The sequence below is a fragment of the Pelodiscus sinensis genome, chromosome 25 (assembly GCF_052426305.1).
Source record: "Pelodiscus sinensis isolate ZL-2025 chromosome 25, ASM5242630v1, whole genome shotgun sequence".
Lineage (NCBI taxonomy): Eukaryota > Metazoa > Chordata > Testudines > Trionychidae > Pelodiscus > Pelodiscus sinensis.
In genome coordinates, this window is record NC_143076.1 from 20876987 (window position 1) to 20893642 (window position 16656).

Genomic DNA, 16656 nt, shown 5'->3' on the forward strand with positions numbered 1-16656 from the left:
TTGCCCCTCCCTGCCCGTTACCCCCCGGTGGGATGAATGGTGCGTACGCTGCTTGCCCCTCCCTGCCCGTTTCCCCCCGGTGGGATGAATGGGGCGTACGCTGCTTGCCTCTCCCTGCCCGTTTCCCCCCGGTGGGATGAATGGGGCGTACGCTGCTTGCCCCTCCCTGCCCGTTACCCCCCGGTGGGATGAATGGGGCGTACGCTGCTTGCCTCTCCCTGCCCGTTCCCCCCCGGTGGGATGAATGGGGCGTACGCTGCTTGCCCCTCCCTGCCCGTTCCCCCCCGGTGGGATGAATGGGGCGTACGCTGCTTGCCCCTCCCTGCCCGTTTCCCCCCGGTGGGATGAATGGGGCGTACGCTGCTTGCCCCTCCCTGCCCGTTCCCCCCCGGTGGGATGAATGGGGCGTACGCTGCTTGCCCCTCCCTGCCCGTTCCCCCCGGTGGGATGAATGGGGCGTACGCTGCTTGCCCCTCCCTGCCCGTTTCCCCTCGGTGGGATGAATGGGGCGTACGCTGCTTGCCCCTCCCTGCCCGTTACCCCCCGGTGGGATGAATGGGGCGTACGCTGCTTGCCCCTCCCTGCCCGTTCCCCCCCGGTGGGATGAATGGGGCGTACGCTGCTTGCCCCTCCCTGCCCGTTCCCCCCGGTGGGATGAATGGGGCGTACGCTGCTTGCCCCTCCCTGCCCGTTCCCCCCCGGTGGGATGAATGGGGCGTACGCTGCTTGCCCCTCCCTGCCCGTTCCCCCCCGGTGGGATGAATGGGGCGTACGCTGCTTGCCCCTCCCTGCCCGTTTCCCCTCGGTGGGATGAATGGGGCGTACGCTGCTTGCCCCTCCCTGCCCGTTCCCCCCCGGTGGGATGAATGGGGCGTACGCTGCTTGCCCCTCCCTGCCCGTTCCCCCCCGGTGGGATGAATGGGGCGTACGCTGCTTGCCTCTCCCTGCCCGTTTCCCCTCGGTGGGATGAATGGGGCGTACGCTGCTTGCCCCTCCCTGCCCGTTCCCCCTCGGTGGGATGAATGGGGCGTACGCTGCTTGCCCCTCCCTGCCCGTTCCCCCCCGGTGGGATGAATGGGGCGTACGCTGCTTGCCCCACCCTGCCCGTTTCCCCTCGGTGGGATGAATGGGGCGTACGCTGCTTGCCCCTCCCTGCCCGTTCCCCTCGGTGGGATGAATGGGGCATACGCTGCTTGCCCCTCCCTGCCCGTTCCCCCCGGTGGGATGAATGGGGCGTACGCTGCTTGCCCCTCCCTGCCCTTTCCCCCTCGGTGGGATGAATGGGGCGTACGCTGCTTGCCCCTCCCTGCCCGTTCCCCCCGGTGGGATGAATGGGGCGTACGCTGCTTGCCCCTCCCTGCCCGTTCCCCTCGGTGGGATGAATGGGGCGTACGCTGCTTGCCTCTCCCTGCCCGTTCCCCCTCGGTGGGATGAATGGGGCGTACGCTGCTTGCCCCTCCCTGCCCGTTACCCCCGGTGGGATGAATGGGGCGTACGCTGCTTGCCCCACCCTGCCCGTTTCCCCTCGGTGGGATGAATGGGGCGTACGCTGCTTGCCCCTCCCTGCCCGTTACCCCCCGGTGGGATGAATGGGGCGTACGCTGCTTGCCCCTCCCTGCCCGTTACCCCCCGGTGGGATGAATGGTGCGTACGCTGCTTGCCCCTCCCTGCCCGTTTCCCCCCGGTGGGATGAATGGGGCGTACGCTGCTTGCCTCTCCCTGCCCGTTTCCCCCCGGTGGGATGAATGGGGCGTACGCTGCTTGCCCCTCCCTGCCCGTTACCCCCCGGTGGGATGAATGGGGCGTACGCTGCTTGCCTCTCCCTGCCCGTTCCCCCCGGTGGGATGAATGGGGCGTACGCTGCTTGCCCCTCCCTGCCCGTTCCCCCCCGGTGGGATGAATGGGGCGTACGCTGCTTGCCCCTCCCTGCCCGTTTCCCCCCGGTGGGATGAATGGGGCGTACGCTGCTTGCCCCTCCCTGCCCGTTCCCCCCCGGTGGGATGAATGGGGCGTACGCTGCTTGCCCCTCCCTGCCCGTTCCCCCCCGGTGGGATGAATGGGGCGTACGCTGCTTGCCCCTCCCTGCCCGTTTCCCCTCGGTGGGATGAATGGGGCGTACGCTGCTTGCCCCTCCCTGCCCGTTCCCCCCCGGTGGGATGAATGGGGCGTACGCTGCTTGCCCCTCCCTGCCCGTTCCCCCCGGTGGGATGAATGGGGCGTACGCTGCTTGCCCCTCCCTGCCCGTTCCCCCCCGGTGGGATGAATGGGGCGTACGCTGCTTGCCCCTCCCTGCCCGTTCCCCCCCGGTGGGATGAATGGGGCGTACGCTGCTTGCCCCTCCCTGCCCGTTCCCCCCCGGTGGGATGAATGGGGCGTACGCTGCTTGCCCCTCCCTGCCCGTTCCCCCCGGTGGGATGAATGGGGCGTACGCTGCTTGCCCCTCCCTGCCCGTTCCCCCCGGTGGGATGAATGGGGCGTACGCTGCTTGCCCCTCCCTGCCCGTTCCCCCCCGGTGGGATGAATGGGGCGTACGCTGCTTGCCCCTCCCTGCCCGTTCCCCCCCGGTGGGATGAATGGTGCGTACGCTGCTTGCCCCTCCCTGCCCGTTCCCCCCCGGTGGGATGAATGGGGCGTACGCTGCTTGCCCCTCCCTGCCCGTTACCCCCCGGTGGGATGAATGGGGCGTACGCTGCTTGCCCCTCCCTGCCCGTTCCCCCCCGGTGGGATGAATGGGGCGTACGCTGCTTGCCCCTCCCTGCCCGTTCCCCCCCGGTGGGATGAATGGGGCGTACGCTGCTTGCCTCTCCCTGCCCGTTTCCCCTCGGTGGGATGAATGGGGCGTACGCTGCTTGCCCCTCCCTGCCCGTTCCCCCTCGGTGGGATGAATGGGGCGTACGCTGCTTGCCCCTCCCTGCCCGTTCCCCCTCGGTGGGATGAATGGGGCGTACGCTGCTTGCCCCTCCCTGCCCGTTCCCCCCCGGTGGGATGAATGGGGCGTACGCTGCTTGCCCCACCCTGCCCGTTTCCCCTCGGTGGGATGAATGGGGCGTACGCTGCTTGCCCCACCCTGCCCGTTTCCCCTCGGTGGGATGAATGGGGCGTACGCTGCTTGCCCCTCCCTGCCCGTTCCCCTCGGTGGGATGAATGGGGCGTACGCTGCTTGCCCCTCCCTGCCCGTTCCCCTCGGTGGGATGAATGGGGCGTACGCTGCTTGCCCCTCCCTGCCCGTTTCCCCTCGGTGGGATGAATGGGGCGTACGCTGCTTGCCCCTCCCTGCCCGTTTCCCCTCGGTGGGATGAATGGGGCGTACGCTGCTTGCCCCACCCTGCCCGTTTCCCCTCGGTGGGATGAATGGGGCGTACGCTGCTTGCCCCTCCCTGCCCGTTTCCCCTCGGTGGGATGAATGGGGCGTACGCTGCTTGCCCCTCCCTGCCCGTTTCCCCTCAGTGGGATGAATGGGGCGTACGCTGCTTGCCCCTCCCTGCCCGTTCCCCCTCGGTGGGATGAATGGGGCGTACGGTGCTTGCCCCTCCCTGCCCGTTTCCCCCGGTGGGATGAATGGGGCGTACGCTGCTTGCCCCTCCCTGCCCGTTCCCCCCCGGTGGGATGAATGGGGCGTACGCTGCTTGCCCCTCCCTGCCCGTTTCCCCTCGGTGGGATGAATGGGGCGTACGCTGCTTGCCCCTCCCTGCCCGTTCCCCCCCGGTGGGATGAATGGGGCGTACGCTGCTTGCCCCTCCCTGCCCGTTTCCCCTCGGTGGGATGAATGGTGCGTACGCTGCTTGCCCACCTGAAGCTCTGTGTTATTATTCAGAGTCCCAGAGGGGATAGCGGGGCACCCCGAGGCAGGGTAGGGATGGAGCAGCATCACGCCACCCAGGAGCTTCCGCCTGTTTCGTGGCAGGGCCCGTTAGCAATGAGACCGGGGAATGCACTGGCTAGGCCTTCCCCTCTGTGGGCAGGGGGAGGAGCAGGCTGGCCAGCAGCCTTCCCAGAGCCCTTGAAGGCAGGGGGCTGACTGAGCAGGCCTGGCTGCCCTGCCCCCTCCCTGCAGGATCAGCCCCTCTGCAGCTGCGGTGCTCCGAGCCCTGCTTCGCCCCCACGCTGCTGTTTCCATTTCCGCCCTGCTACAGCTCAGCCGTATCTGATCTTGGGAGGGAAGGGGAGGGGAGGGGAGGGGAGGGCTGGCGTCACACACGTCTCCAGCAGCACTAGCTGCAGCCTCCCCAGCTCCGAGCGCCTCCAGTGTGAGTGCAGGTTTGCCACCGCACGCTCAGGCCGGCTTGTGGCCTGTGTGCGCTGGGGGAAGGGACAGGCCATCGGGGCCTTGGCGGCATCCGCTGGAAGCGGAAACTTGCACATGTCAAACCAAACCTATTTTGGAACCAGCTGCTCCCCGCAGCCACCCCCTGCCCCAGCCAGGTCACGGGGGAGGGGCTCTCCTGCACTTTGCAGCCCTCGGGAGGAAGGCACTGCGGGAGGTGGGTGTTACCGACACTCACAACTGTGCCAGATTCCTCTCGTTACCTCTCCCCTGTCTAGGGCTGCCAGATGGTTTAATCAAAAATACTAACCCCCCCCCAAAATAATAATAATCAGGGCTCGACAATTAATATAATCTACTCGTCCGTGGCAAGTAGATTACAAGCCGGCACAGCTGCGCAGCGTGGTCAGCATGCGCAGTGTGCTGAACCGTGCAGCTTGGCGAGTCCTGATAATAAATAATAATAAAACAGCATCAAAACAGCATGGCCCCTTTCAGAGTGCGTGCAGAGTCAGACTAGGGATAGCAGCAGGGGAGTGGTAGAGCACTAAGACCCAGGGGAGGCATTGCTTCTCCTTGGTCTTTAGACTTTTTGCCGGTGGCCATTTTGTTTTCTTGATCAAGCCAGAACACAGCTTCCCTGCAGAACAAGGTAAGCAGGCGGTCAGGAGGCAGGGGACCAGGGGCTGGGCCCAGTTGCTGGGTGTGTCGTAGGGTTGCCAGGTGTCTGGTATTTTCGCCTCCTGGCTGGGAAAGAAATCAGAAAATGCCGGACATTTTAGGTATCTGGTATTTTCTGATTTTTTTTACCAGACAGGAGGCAAAATACCAGGTTGTTTGGGTCAATACCTGACACCTGGCAACCCTAGCTCTGCCCCGCTCCCCAGCCTCCGTATTTTGCTCCCACGGGGTGTTACAAACAACCAGCCACCAGCACAGCACATCTCCACACCCAGGCCAAAGCCCCTCCCCAGTTAGGCTTGTTGGGCCCATTACTGATCCTATGGGGGCCTGTCAGACACACCCCTCCATCGGCTGCAGGCTCTGGGAATGAGGACAGCCAGGCTGGATTCTGCTCCTCTCAGCAGTCAGGGAAAAGCCTCTTTATTGACAAAGCAAACGCATTACAAGGAGGAGAAAGCTCTGAGCACACCACAGGGCCCAGGATCGCCCGCGAGCAGCAAATCCTCTGTTTCCTAGGCACCTTACTGAGGCACCCCTCACCATGGCTTCTGGCCACCGAGGTGCAGAGTGAAGGCTTTGGGGGCCAGCTTGAAGGCAGCAGGATTCTCCAATGCTGGCGTGTCCCACACAGAGAAGAGACAGGATAAGGAGCCAGGGGTGACAGTTGATTAGCCCACAGGTGCTCGCCCTCCTCATTTGCGGGTCCTGGCGGCACCGAGCCGGCTGTACTGCTCATTGTCCCGCTCCCCCAGGGGCTAGGAGGAAGGGAGACAGGCGGGTTGCTTTTTCAAGTGTTTCTGTGCAGTTCAGGGTCTTGCACTGCACCCACCACAGCTGTATTTGACCCCCAAGAGCTGGGAGCTGGGGTTCTGCTAGGAGAAATGGGCCCCGGCAGCACCTCCCATATCCTCTGCATTCCACGCGTCCGTGTGACACAGGCAGCTCACCACAGAGATCACAACACGGCCTGAGTTCCCAGCTAGCAGGCCCTTCTGCTGAGCAGATCTAGCAGCGTTTCTTAGCTGGGAGCAGGGGCCAGCCAGGGCTCAGTTCCCATCATTACCTGGTCGGCCCACTTCTCTACCAGGGGGTCTGTGCCCTGCATCCACCCGGGGGAGCCAGTGCCCAGGTGTGCCGGCCATGCTCCTAGACAGGCAGCGCACTGCTGCACAAGCCCCTCCTGCCTCCGCCATGGCAGGCGCTCTGCACAGATCAGCTGCTTGGCTGGGGTTAGCAGCAGGCATTTAATCTGAAGGTGTGAGAGGGAGGGAGGGGCCCCTGGGGCTCTGCCCTCAGAAGGGTGTCACTGTGGAAGGGCAAAGGGTGGTACAGGCAGGGTAAGCAGCCAGCACTCTGTGGGGTGCTCTCACTACAGGGGCGGCAGGGGCCCCTGCCTGGAAGGGGTTTCCATCACAGTTCTGGCCAGGGGCTCTCAGCACGCCTGCTGTAAAAGCTGCTCCAACGCCCTGGCACCGGGGAGGGGCCCAACCAGACGGTGTCCCAGCTGCAGCGTGTGCACAGGGACCGGCTGCTCCAGGGCAATCGTTTACGCCTGGCAAAGTGGAGGTGCAGCACGACCAAGGCAGACCCCACCTCCGCTGGGAGCACTCTGCTCCTGCTCTGGACCTAAATACCTGGCCAGGCCTCAGGCCTCTCTCTCTAAGCCCTGAGCAATCCCTCCGTGGCTAGCCCAGAGTCCCAGCTCCAAGGGACGGGAAAGGCTGGCCCAGCGCCCCATGTCGCTCACCTGGTACAGCTGCTCGCTGGCAATCAGGTTCTGCCGGTCAGAAGCTAAAATAAAGCAAACAAGGGTCAGTGAAGCACTGGTTGGTGGGTGGGTGGGGGGGGGGGGGGGGGAGACAGCATTTTCAAATGCACCCAAAGGGCGACTTTGTCTCCCCACTCCTAGCACCGTGTACCACCCCTGACACCCGTGCGGCCCCGCCAGTGGGGATGCTGTGGTTGAGGAGCCAACAGCTACTGGTGACATTGAGGGTCAGTAACAAGGTGGTTCAAATGCAGAGAGCTCCAGGAGCCCTGTCCACACTAGGGCTTCCACTGTCCCTACAACTGGCGAGCTCAACCCCCCATAGCAAGGGGGGACACTGCATCGAGAACTAAGGTAGGCTCTTGCCTTGTGTATGTCTCTGCCCAAAACGTCCCCTCCCCCGCTGGGCTCTGCACCCAGGCCTGGCAGCCAGGAGAGTTTGTGAAGTGACGGGAATTTGGGAGGAAGTGACAGAGATTCCATCCAGAGGCAGGTGTCCTGCAGCTACCCCCTCAGCCAGGCAGACAGGCCGGCGCACGGATGCCAGTGGGCAGACACACAATCACACATGCAGACACCCTCCCGTGAGCGGATCTGCAGTCCTGTACGTGTCACATGGGGCTCCAGGACCGACCAGCAGCACGTGGGTGAGTGATGGAAAGACCCCGGGGTATCGCCTGGCGAGTCCTGTCCAACCAGCCACCCTTCATCCTGGGGTGAGTACAGATGGCCAGACACTCCCCACCCTGCGCTGGGCAGCAGACACCCCTCCCCATCTCACCTCGTGAGAGACGGCCACTGTCTTGGCCAGCGATGTAGTACACGGCGATTGCCAGGAAGGCGGTGGCGATGACATCGGCTACTATGATCCCCGAGATGGTGGCTGCATCCAGCTCGATGCAGTTTCCGCACACTGCAAAGCCACAGACACCACAGAGCACTGAGACCTGGGCCCAACCCGCCACGCCCCACATCCACCCGCCCCCAACACACCTCGCCAGGGCCACGCAGCACGGGGAGACAGCCAGCAGGAGAGCCCTGGAGCATTTCTCTGCACCTCCCACAAGGCCCCTTTGCTGACCAGTTTAGGAATATAGCCCCCCACCCCACCCCACCCCACCACGCACACAGTCCACTGCTCTCCCACCTCTGCAGCCCCACGGAACTGGCCCAGAATGAGCTGGGAAAGGGGGTGGAGTGAGCCAGCAATTGTGCATGTAGCCTAGGAACCCCCATGCAAGTGCACATCTGAGTGCAGGGATGGGCAACCGCTGTCCCCTGGGGTTTCACATGAGGCCCCAGGGGCCCCCCGTCTGGCCCCCTCCCCTTCACACCTCTCATGCATTGGGACATCTGCCCCCCTCCCCCCTCCCTCCCAGAGCTGGAGTGCTGCAAACAGCTGAGACACAGCGTTCCAGGTCTGGAAGGGAAGGGAAGGTGCAGAGATGGAGCAGCACCTCTGAAAGTGCTGGGAAGGGGGGAGGAGCAGGAAGTGTGGGGCCCAGTGCCCAGTGCGCGAGAGGCGTGGGGGGGAGCAGGGCAGCCAGGGCCACAGGTGGAGTCCCAAAGGGCCACATGTTGCCCCTATTGTCTTAGTGCCTGCTGCCCAGAGGCCAGCGGGACTCCCATGCCACCTGTCCCAGCCTGAGCAGTGCTGAGATTTCTGGCTGAGCGCACAAAGTGAGAGGCTAGTGGTGGACAAGCCCAGGCAGGTCATATAGCCTCCTCCCACCTCCACTGGGCCAGAGCAGGATGACTCTACAGACACACAGCCTGCAGGGAAATGTGGGCACAGAGAAACACACACATTTGCCACTGCTGCAGCTTTACAGAGAGCCAGTGGACAAATGGTGGGTGTGTTCCACAGGACACTTTTAAAACTTTAATTTCCAAAATAAGGCCATTTTTCATCAAAAAATAAGTTTTGAATTAAAACTTCCAGCCAACTGTAGTTTTATAGATCAGAGGCAAACTAACTGCTGAACGCACTTCGGAAATACACCTGTAGATGGTTGGAAGTATTGCATTGAAAAATTCCTTTTGGGTCACTCAATTCTGGTCCCAAATTATATGTTTTACTAGTTTCCTCTACAGGATTTCCATCTCTCGTCCAAGCTATCAGATTTTCGGAAGACGGGCACTCCAGGACTACGTCATGGCCTTCCTTTTTCACCTTGATGTTGGCTATAAAACAAAAATAAAGGCTGGCAGGTGACAAGTACAAAGCAGCCCAGAGAGCTAAGTTGTCATCACTAAGTGAGGTTTAGAACTCACTTAGAAAGGAGCCATGTCCCAGGGAAAAGCAACCGACCTCTCAGAAACCTCCAAATAAAGGTGTTCTGAGAAAACATCTTTGAAAATACCTCTCCAATGGGAAATACAGTGTATACACAATTCAGGATAGCTAGCTTACTAGAGGGGTGTGTGGGGATAGATAGATCGATAGATAGATCGATAGATCGATAGATAGATAGATTAGATAATCACACTTTTATATTGGGTCAATTATTAGCAACAAATAACAACTCTGGGCCCAATTCTGCCAACATGCCTCCTGACACTTTGCCCACTGCTGGGAACAGTCCTGTTCATCCCGTGGAGCTAGTGGTGGCTGGAGTAAGTTGCATATTCTAAAGGAAGTGCTTGTAGGAGCAGGTTCCTAATTAGCAATATCTCATTATAGGGTACTAGTTCTATTAATATAGTATTGTACCTGATATTTTATCAGGGAAATTTTCACTCAGGCACGAAGTAACTGCAGTAAATTGTGGGTGTGGATGTGAGGTCCCGATCCTGACACAGGCTGAATCCTAAGCGAAAGGATCTGCAGAGCCTGGGCTATTAATAACTAGTGATGGCAGCTGGATTTTTAATAACAATTTTTTTAAGTAAAAATGGTGGGGAGATCAGCCAATCAGGTGAGTCCACAAAATACAGTTCTGTGAGCAGCTCTGTAACTGGTGGGCAAATTTAACTAAACAAATGTTCATCATGAAAACAGCATAAGATTCAAAAGATTTGTTTCCTGAGGGAGCTGGGCTGGACCCAGGGACCCAGGGAGATCACTCCCCCAGCCTTCAGAACACAAAATAAAGTTCCTGTTGTTGTTGTTTGAACACTGACAATGAGAGCAGTGGCGCTAACATTGCAAAGGCTTGACAATGCAGAAACAGGTGGGAATTTGGATTCCATACACGTGCGCGCATTTTATTTTTCAGTCGCCTCTAGTCTACTCTGTCCTGTTTGTGTTTGTAAATCAGGTGGTTCTGCACACTCAACTGTGGCTAGTTGAAAAACGCAGCCATAATTATTTGAAGGTACAAAACTTGAATGCACAAAGAGCAGCCTGAGATCGGTCCCTATATTTATGTATGTATCATTAATGGCTGATAACTTTGCACTTATATTCAACATACTTTTAGAAATAAAATATATTTCTCTGATAATAATTATTAATCAGTAGCTTAATGGAGATTAAACTGCCGGTGGTGGGATTTTACTCACTCCCTTTTCAGCACCGACAGATCCAGGCTCTAAAAAATAATAATTTCATTTTTAAAAGATCTCAGAAAGAGGCTGTGAGGAACCACACAGACAATTAAAATAAATATGGAGTAATACCAGTAACAATAATAAATACATACATTGTGACTAATAAAGCAGCATCCAAAGGTAACTGCAAACAAGACATTCGGTTAAAGTGTCAACTCACAAATCTCACGTTTCTCTTGAGCTTTATTCCCCTCAGGTGACTGCAGCTGGAGAAGGTAAAACTAAAGATATTTTCTCTCTCTGTTTGAGTTTACAGTGTTGGAGAGCAATGAGGTCCTGTGTGAACGTAGCAGGCTCATTGCACCGTCAGGACCTTCCTAGTCAGTTTCTCCTCTTCGTGAGTCTCTGTCATGACCGTGAGGGTTAGACAGCAGCCTGGGGACTAAGTGCTTAACTATGTCCCTTACCTACGCCAGGTAGAGGCAGCCAATAGGAATGCAGGCAGGGATTTCAAACTGGGACAAAGGAATTTTGGGGTTTTTCCTCCTTTGTCCCTGGGCAGTTTCTCTCCAGCAACTGAGGGAGACAGAATGTCTCCTTCCAAGAATAGACTCTTCACTATCTGTAAGTAGGGTAAGGTTTAGATCAGTGGTCCCCAACGTGGTGCCCACGGGCACCATAGCGCCCCCCAGGCCATTTCTGTGCACCCGCCAAGTGATCGGGGCTGGCCCCACTCCCGCCCCCGGGCGCTTGGTGCCTGGGCGCTGCCGGCCCCTGGGCACGCGGCACAGGAGTGGCGCTGGCCCTGGGCACGCAGTGCATGGGCTGTTCCAGCCCCAGTCGTGTGGCGTATGTGTGGCCCTGCGCCTGGGTGAGCGGCACCAGCCCTGGGTGCATGGCGAATGGGCAACCCCACCCCTGGGCGTGTGGCACAGGACCGGCACCAGCCCCAGCACATGGGTGGCGCCGGCACCGGGCACGCAGTGTGAGTGGCCCCGCCCCCAGGCACCCAGCAGCCCCAAAAGGTTGGGGACCACTGGTTTAGATAAATCTATTTTATTGTTTTATGGTTTGGGAAATGGGATCTGATGTCTGTGCATTTTTAAAAATGGGTTTTGCTCTCCTTTGTAATTAAGTCTTGGCCCATGGTAGGGTTTCCCCCATGAGTATATTAATTTGTGACCTTCCCATCTAGTCATTATGCTTTCAACAGGAATATTGTGGTGATAATAAAAGTTCTTTCTCTTTTCTTTTATTATCCTGGTACTGGTTAATTTGTGTGTCCTGGTTTTTACTTTAGGGGTGAGATTTCCCAAGTGATCTCTCCCCTGATTTTTCTATCATTACCTGGGTGGTGGCAGCGGATTTTATCCCCAAAATCTAGGTTTTTAAGATTTTGGGGGGAAGCCTGGAAAGATATGGTTTTGGGGTACTTTTGCGGGCCCCCCACTTCTGCATTTATCGTACCAGAGTGAGGAAGAAGCCATGACAGTCTTTCACGTGGTGAGAGGGAACCGTCTCACACAGCTTCTGTCCTCGGTTGCTTTTCCCTGTTAATTGCACCGACTTCCCCAGTTTTGGACTCTATTCTGACTTCACTTGCGTCAGTTTTGCCTGGAGTAACTTCGCTGACTTCAGTGATGCTATTACTGATCCACATGGGATCAGAAGCTAGACCTGTACATGGAGTGGGCCAGTTTAGCAACTGTCAGTTCTTGTTTCCCCATTGGTAAGGACTGGGAGTATTGCTCCACACCCAGCCTCAGAATCATGGGCCGAACCCTGCTTTTAGCAAAGTCAATAAGAGTGATGCTCTCGGGGGCAGGATAGGGCCTAACGTGAATCAGGGTGCAGCCAGTCCTATTGTAAGGGAGGCTGGGCATGTAACAGGCACTATATAAGCCAGGAAATCACCTTACTCAGTTTACTTTGCTACACATGTCTCTTGTAATGTGCTTTCCCTGGGACATGATTTAGTGCCCTGCTATTCAAACTGATTACTCCAGAAGTGAGCTTGTGGTATATGTGAAAGGTACGACACCAACAGCCACAGAGACTGAAGCCTTGTGTTTATATCAGGAGCAAGAAGGGCATGAACACTGACCATCTGTGCTCCCTCTGAGACCTAACCCTCTACCCCCACGAGCTGTAGTACAAAGAGAGGATGCAGAGTCCAGGCAGCCATCGTGATCTGTGACATACCCACTCCCCGGGACTTTCAAGAGCAAAATGTCTCCTCCATTTAACACAGACCCAAAAGGTCTTTCAATGAGCACAAGAGCCAAGTTTTTACCTTTTGTAGAGCCTTCTGTGTCCAAACCTGAGGGGGAAAAAAGAAAAAATATAATTGAGAAGTGGCATGAACCCTCCTGCTTCGGGGCATAATGACAGGAAACAGGAAGAAAATGGAGACTCTCACGCTATGTCTATGCTAGGAGATTATTTTGAATGAGTTAAATTCGACATCTGGGCCCCCACTTTTACAAATTCGACGGTCTGTGTCTTCACTACAGGGAAGCACTCAGAGGATCTGTGGGAGGCCTCCTGGAGGCTAATTAGTGACACCGGAGCATCCATACTAATGTTATTTTGGAATTACAAGTTTGGGGCTAGCCCTACTCCTTATGAAAAGTGGGACTACAGAGTTTGAATTCTGCAGCCCCTTATTCTGGAATAACAGACTTGGGAGTGTGGATGTATTGCTTACAAATTCGACCTGGGAGGAGGGTATTTCGGACTAAGGTCCTAGAGTAGACCAGGCCTGAGAGAGAGGATAATGGGCTATCTGGACCCCTTCTCAGACCAGGCCTGATAGTTCTTATGTTCCTGATTCCATTTAGTGATAATGGCCAACATTTTCAAAAGTGGCCAGTCATTTTCAGTGTCTGGTTTGAGCTTCTCTGGGCCTGATTTTTAGCAGTGTGAGTACCCTCTTCTCCAACAGAAATTAATGGGACCTATGGATACTAAATTAGGCCCAGGTTGGCTGAAATTGGGCACCCAAAAATGGAGTCACCGAAATGCATTGGCCATGTTTTAAAATGTAAGCTTTAGTGATTCTAGAACTCGCTTCCCAATAAGCACAGTGGAGACCAACTCCTTCATCATTGTGGCTACAGGCTCAGCAATCCTCTCAGACTTTATTCCTGGGCTGAATTGATGGGAGGGGGCCTGCCAAGGATTTTGTGGAGTGGGAGGAATCTATTCATGTGGCAATAAAGAACAATTTGTATTTAGTTTTCGTATGTGCACTTAGAGCTTGTTAGACATACATATTCTGTAAGTCAGATACAATAAAATTCAGATGTCTCTTCAAACTCAAACTTAAAAATACACGTTCATCAAATCAAAGATAGAAATATTAATCAGTTTAAAATAACCTTTAATCTTTACCTGCACTCAACAGAGGTGCTAAAATGTTAATATTTCACCATCTTCTGGGGTAAGTTTAGCAGGCAGGTCTCATGGTTAGAGTCATGAAGAAGAATGGATAACATGGGGGCAAAATATACCTAAACACATATTCTGTGCAATTCCTCTCACTGGAATATTGTGTAACGTATGGCACAAAGTGCTCCAAAATTCCATTGACACCCACAAAACCGACTGCAAACTTATTGAATGTATCTGAAGAGAAGTAAGTCTACATTAGGTAAAAACCACTTGGGAGATAGGGTTTGTTATATTTATGTGCTTTCAGTGAACTCTACAAACTTTACATGCTATATAATATTTAAAATTGATAAAAACATTCATTGTATAGCTTATTTGCCTAATATGATACCACACTATATGCTACAGACAAATGTTCTGAATCACAATATTCGAGTTTGTCTCACAGCGTATTTAAAGAGATCATGTTCTAGGTACTTGCCAAATTGAACTAGATCATCCACTGCATGGTCTTTCCACCCTTAAACATTGTGAGTGAGCTTAATGTTCACAGAGAGCACAAAAAACAGAGATGGAAAAGGCCCATTAAGCTATATTGAGTTCATCTCCCACAAAACAATCTCCAAAACTAAATCCGCATAGTACGGATAAGGTTGTATTTCTTAAAGAGGCGATGACAAGATGGGTGCCAACCATAACTCTCACAGCTTAGCCTGGCTATCTAGCAATCTACCTTCCCCCTCTATTTATTTGACGGTATTTAATCTTTGTTATGTCAGGGACTTATTACAATATCTATACATCACTGAACACATTTGGCTCATTACAATGATAAAATAGTAATAAAGAATTATTAGTAATGCAGGATTGAAGGTCTTACCTTTGATGATAAATCCAATTATTATTATTTTGATCAGATACCCATGTCTCCCCATGGTCTTTCTCCTCAACTCTAATGTGCGACTGTGGTTATTTCCTCACTAGTTGAGGAAAAATTACTTCACGTGGTTTAAAATATAATACAATCAAAAATGTCTTTACTAAGCTGCGGAGAGATGTGAAACCTGCGTCAAGAGCCTTCTTAGATGTTGGCAACAGGAAGCCTAGGCGTGGAAGCCTCTCTCTTCTTTCCCCAATAAGAAAGTAAGCTTAGAGGCACAGAGTTGTTACAGGAATTGTTTTGCTGTTATCGAGTTTGCTGCAGACACTGATCATAGTTTATTCAGTTCCAAATAAAAAAATTTCCCATTCAAAACAAAGAAGGAAAATTGTGTCTAACTTGGGCATTCCCACAAAGGAGCCACACTGAAGCTAACTTCTTTAGATCCAAATGATAGTCAAACTGCATTTTCTCACGTAGAGGGTGAATTGAGTTACACAAAAGTATTGTAAAATAAATAAATAAATAAGCTGTGGATACCTCAGACTCTTGGTTAATACCCACGCCCACCACTCCAATTTTCTCAGCTCTAGCAGAGAGTACAGGTCCTACTGCTCCAAAAGCATAGGCTAGAAGGGTACTAAGGGAGAAGTGTTGTTGGAAGCAGAAGGTGTAATTTACGGCATGCAGATCAGCTCCTATTCTTTTCAGTACATGGGAATGGTGCATATAAATCCGTCCCCTGTCGCCCATTCCCAGCTTCTGATGTACACCCTAGCTAGCTCATGCAATATTTTGGTGGTATCTAAGCACAATTAACTTCGTCCTTTGGCTTTCAGATTAGAGTAGTCATTTCCCACCAAATGTGTTTGCTTTGTTACCCACTTTTGCATTCAGCTGTGATTCCTTAGGAAGCTCTTTGTAGGGCTATCCAGAGAGTCATAGGCCAAATGGGATCATTGTGATCATCTACTCTGGCCTGATGTGTAACAGGCCACGGTATTTCCCTGAAATATCACCTTTTTGAACTACAGTATCTTGTAGCAAGACATCCAATCTCAATTTTAAAATTCCCAGTGGTGGAGAATTCACTGCAACTCTTGATAAATTGCTTCAACAGTTTATGACCTTCACTACTAAAAATGTATTTCCAATCTGAATTTGTCAGGCTTCAACTTCTAGCCACTGGATCTTATACCTTTGTCTCCTCGATTGCACAGCCCATTATAAATATTTGTTCCCCATGTCGGTACTTACAGTCTATGATCAAGTTGTCCCTTACCTTTCTCTTTGTTACAATGAACAAACTGATCTTTTTTAATCAATTCATATCAGGCACATTTTCTAATAATTTCTGAGGCTTATCTCTGAACTCTCTCCAGTTTATTCCATCCATTGGGAATTATTGACATCAGAACTGGACACAGTATTCCATTAGTGCCACACAAGTGCCAAATAGAGAGGAAACATTGTTTGTGACAAGCTTAACAAGAGATCGCAATTACTATGTAACAGTGACCTGTCCTTTTCATTATTTACCACTCTCTCCTCCCCCATCATTGCATCATCTGCAAACTTTATTGGTGATTTTGTTTTCGTTAAAGTCACTGTTAAGAATTTTAAGTAGCACAGGACCAAGAAACAATCCCTGTGGGATCCCAGTAGACACACACACTATCCGCACATTGAAGTCCAGGTTCTTTTCTGCATGCATCTGTGACTCCCAGCAGTCATGCCTGTGCCTCCAACTCAGCAGAACACTTACTTATTTTCAAACCAAGCCAGAGGTTTATTAGAAACGTTTTGTGTTGAAACAGTTCCACCTCGTGGGGAATCGTTTTTAAATCAGAGAGTGATCCTGTGAAAGTGTGGTAAGGGACTTTCCCTCTGTTCCTTTTCAGCAAGTACACAATCGTTAAAAAAGGTAATTTATTTTTGCAGGTGATCTCAGCTTTGAGAAGCTAAAACAACTTGGGTGGGATCCATACTTTGAAGCAAGACTGCTACAGGTTGCACCTCTATAAACCTGGGACTCTCTGGTCTGGCAATGGTCTGGCAGGACCACAGATGTTCCAGGATCTGAGTCCCGGGGCACTGCAGGGGTGGGAGCCCAGCATGTGGCCCAGCTGGGCTGTCAGGGGCCGGGTAGGAGTTGGGAAGTTTCTGTGCTGCAGT

At 53.9% G+C, this 16656-nt stretch overlaps 1 protein-coding gene across 2 annotated transcripts; it reads right to left on the reverse strand.

Annotated features, from left to right (window-relative positions):
- Positions 1 to 5334: 5334 nt before the first annotated feature.
- On the reverse strand, positions 5335 to 14711 carry LOC102443894 (T-cell surface glycoprotein CD3 gamma chain-like). 2 transcript variants are annotated; one of them, XM_075909227.2, is made up of 6 exons: positions 14482 to 14711; positions 12502 to 12528; positions 8706 to 8900; positions 7498 to 7629; positions 6696 to 6739; positions 5335 to 5703 (listed from the first exon to the last, which is right to left on the reverse strand). In XM_075909227.2, exons 1-6 carry the CDS (start codon positions 14534 to 14536, stop codon positions 5641 to 5643), a joined length of 516 nt encoding a protein of 171 aa, XP_075765342.1. In that variant the 5' UTR covers positions 14537 to 14711; the 3' UTR covers positions 5335 to 5640.
- Between the last annotated feature and the right edge of the window lie 1945 nt (positions 14712 to 16656).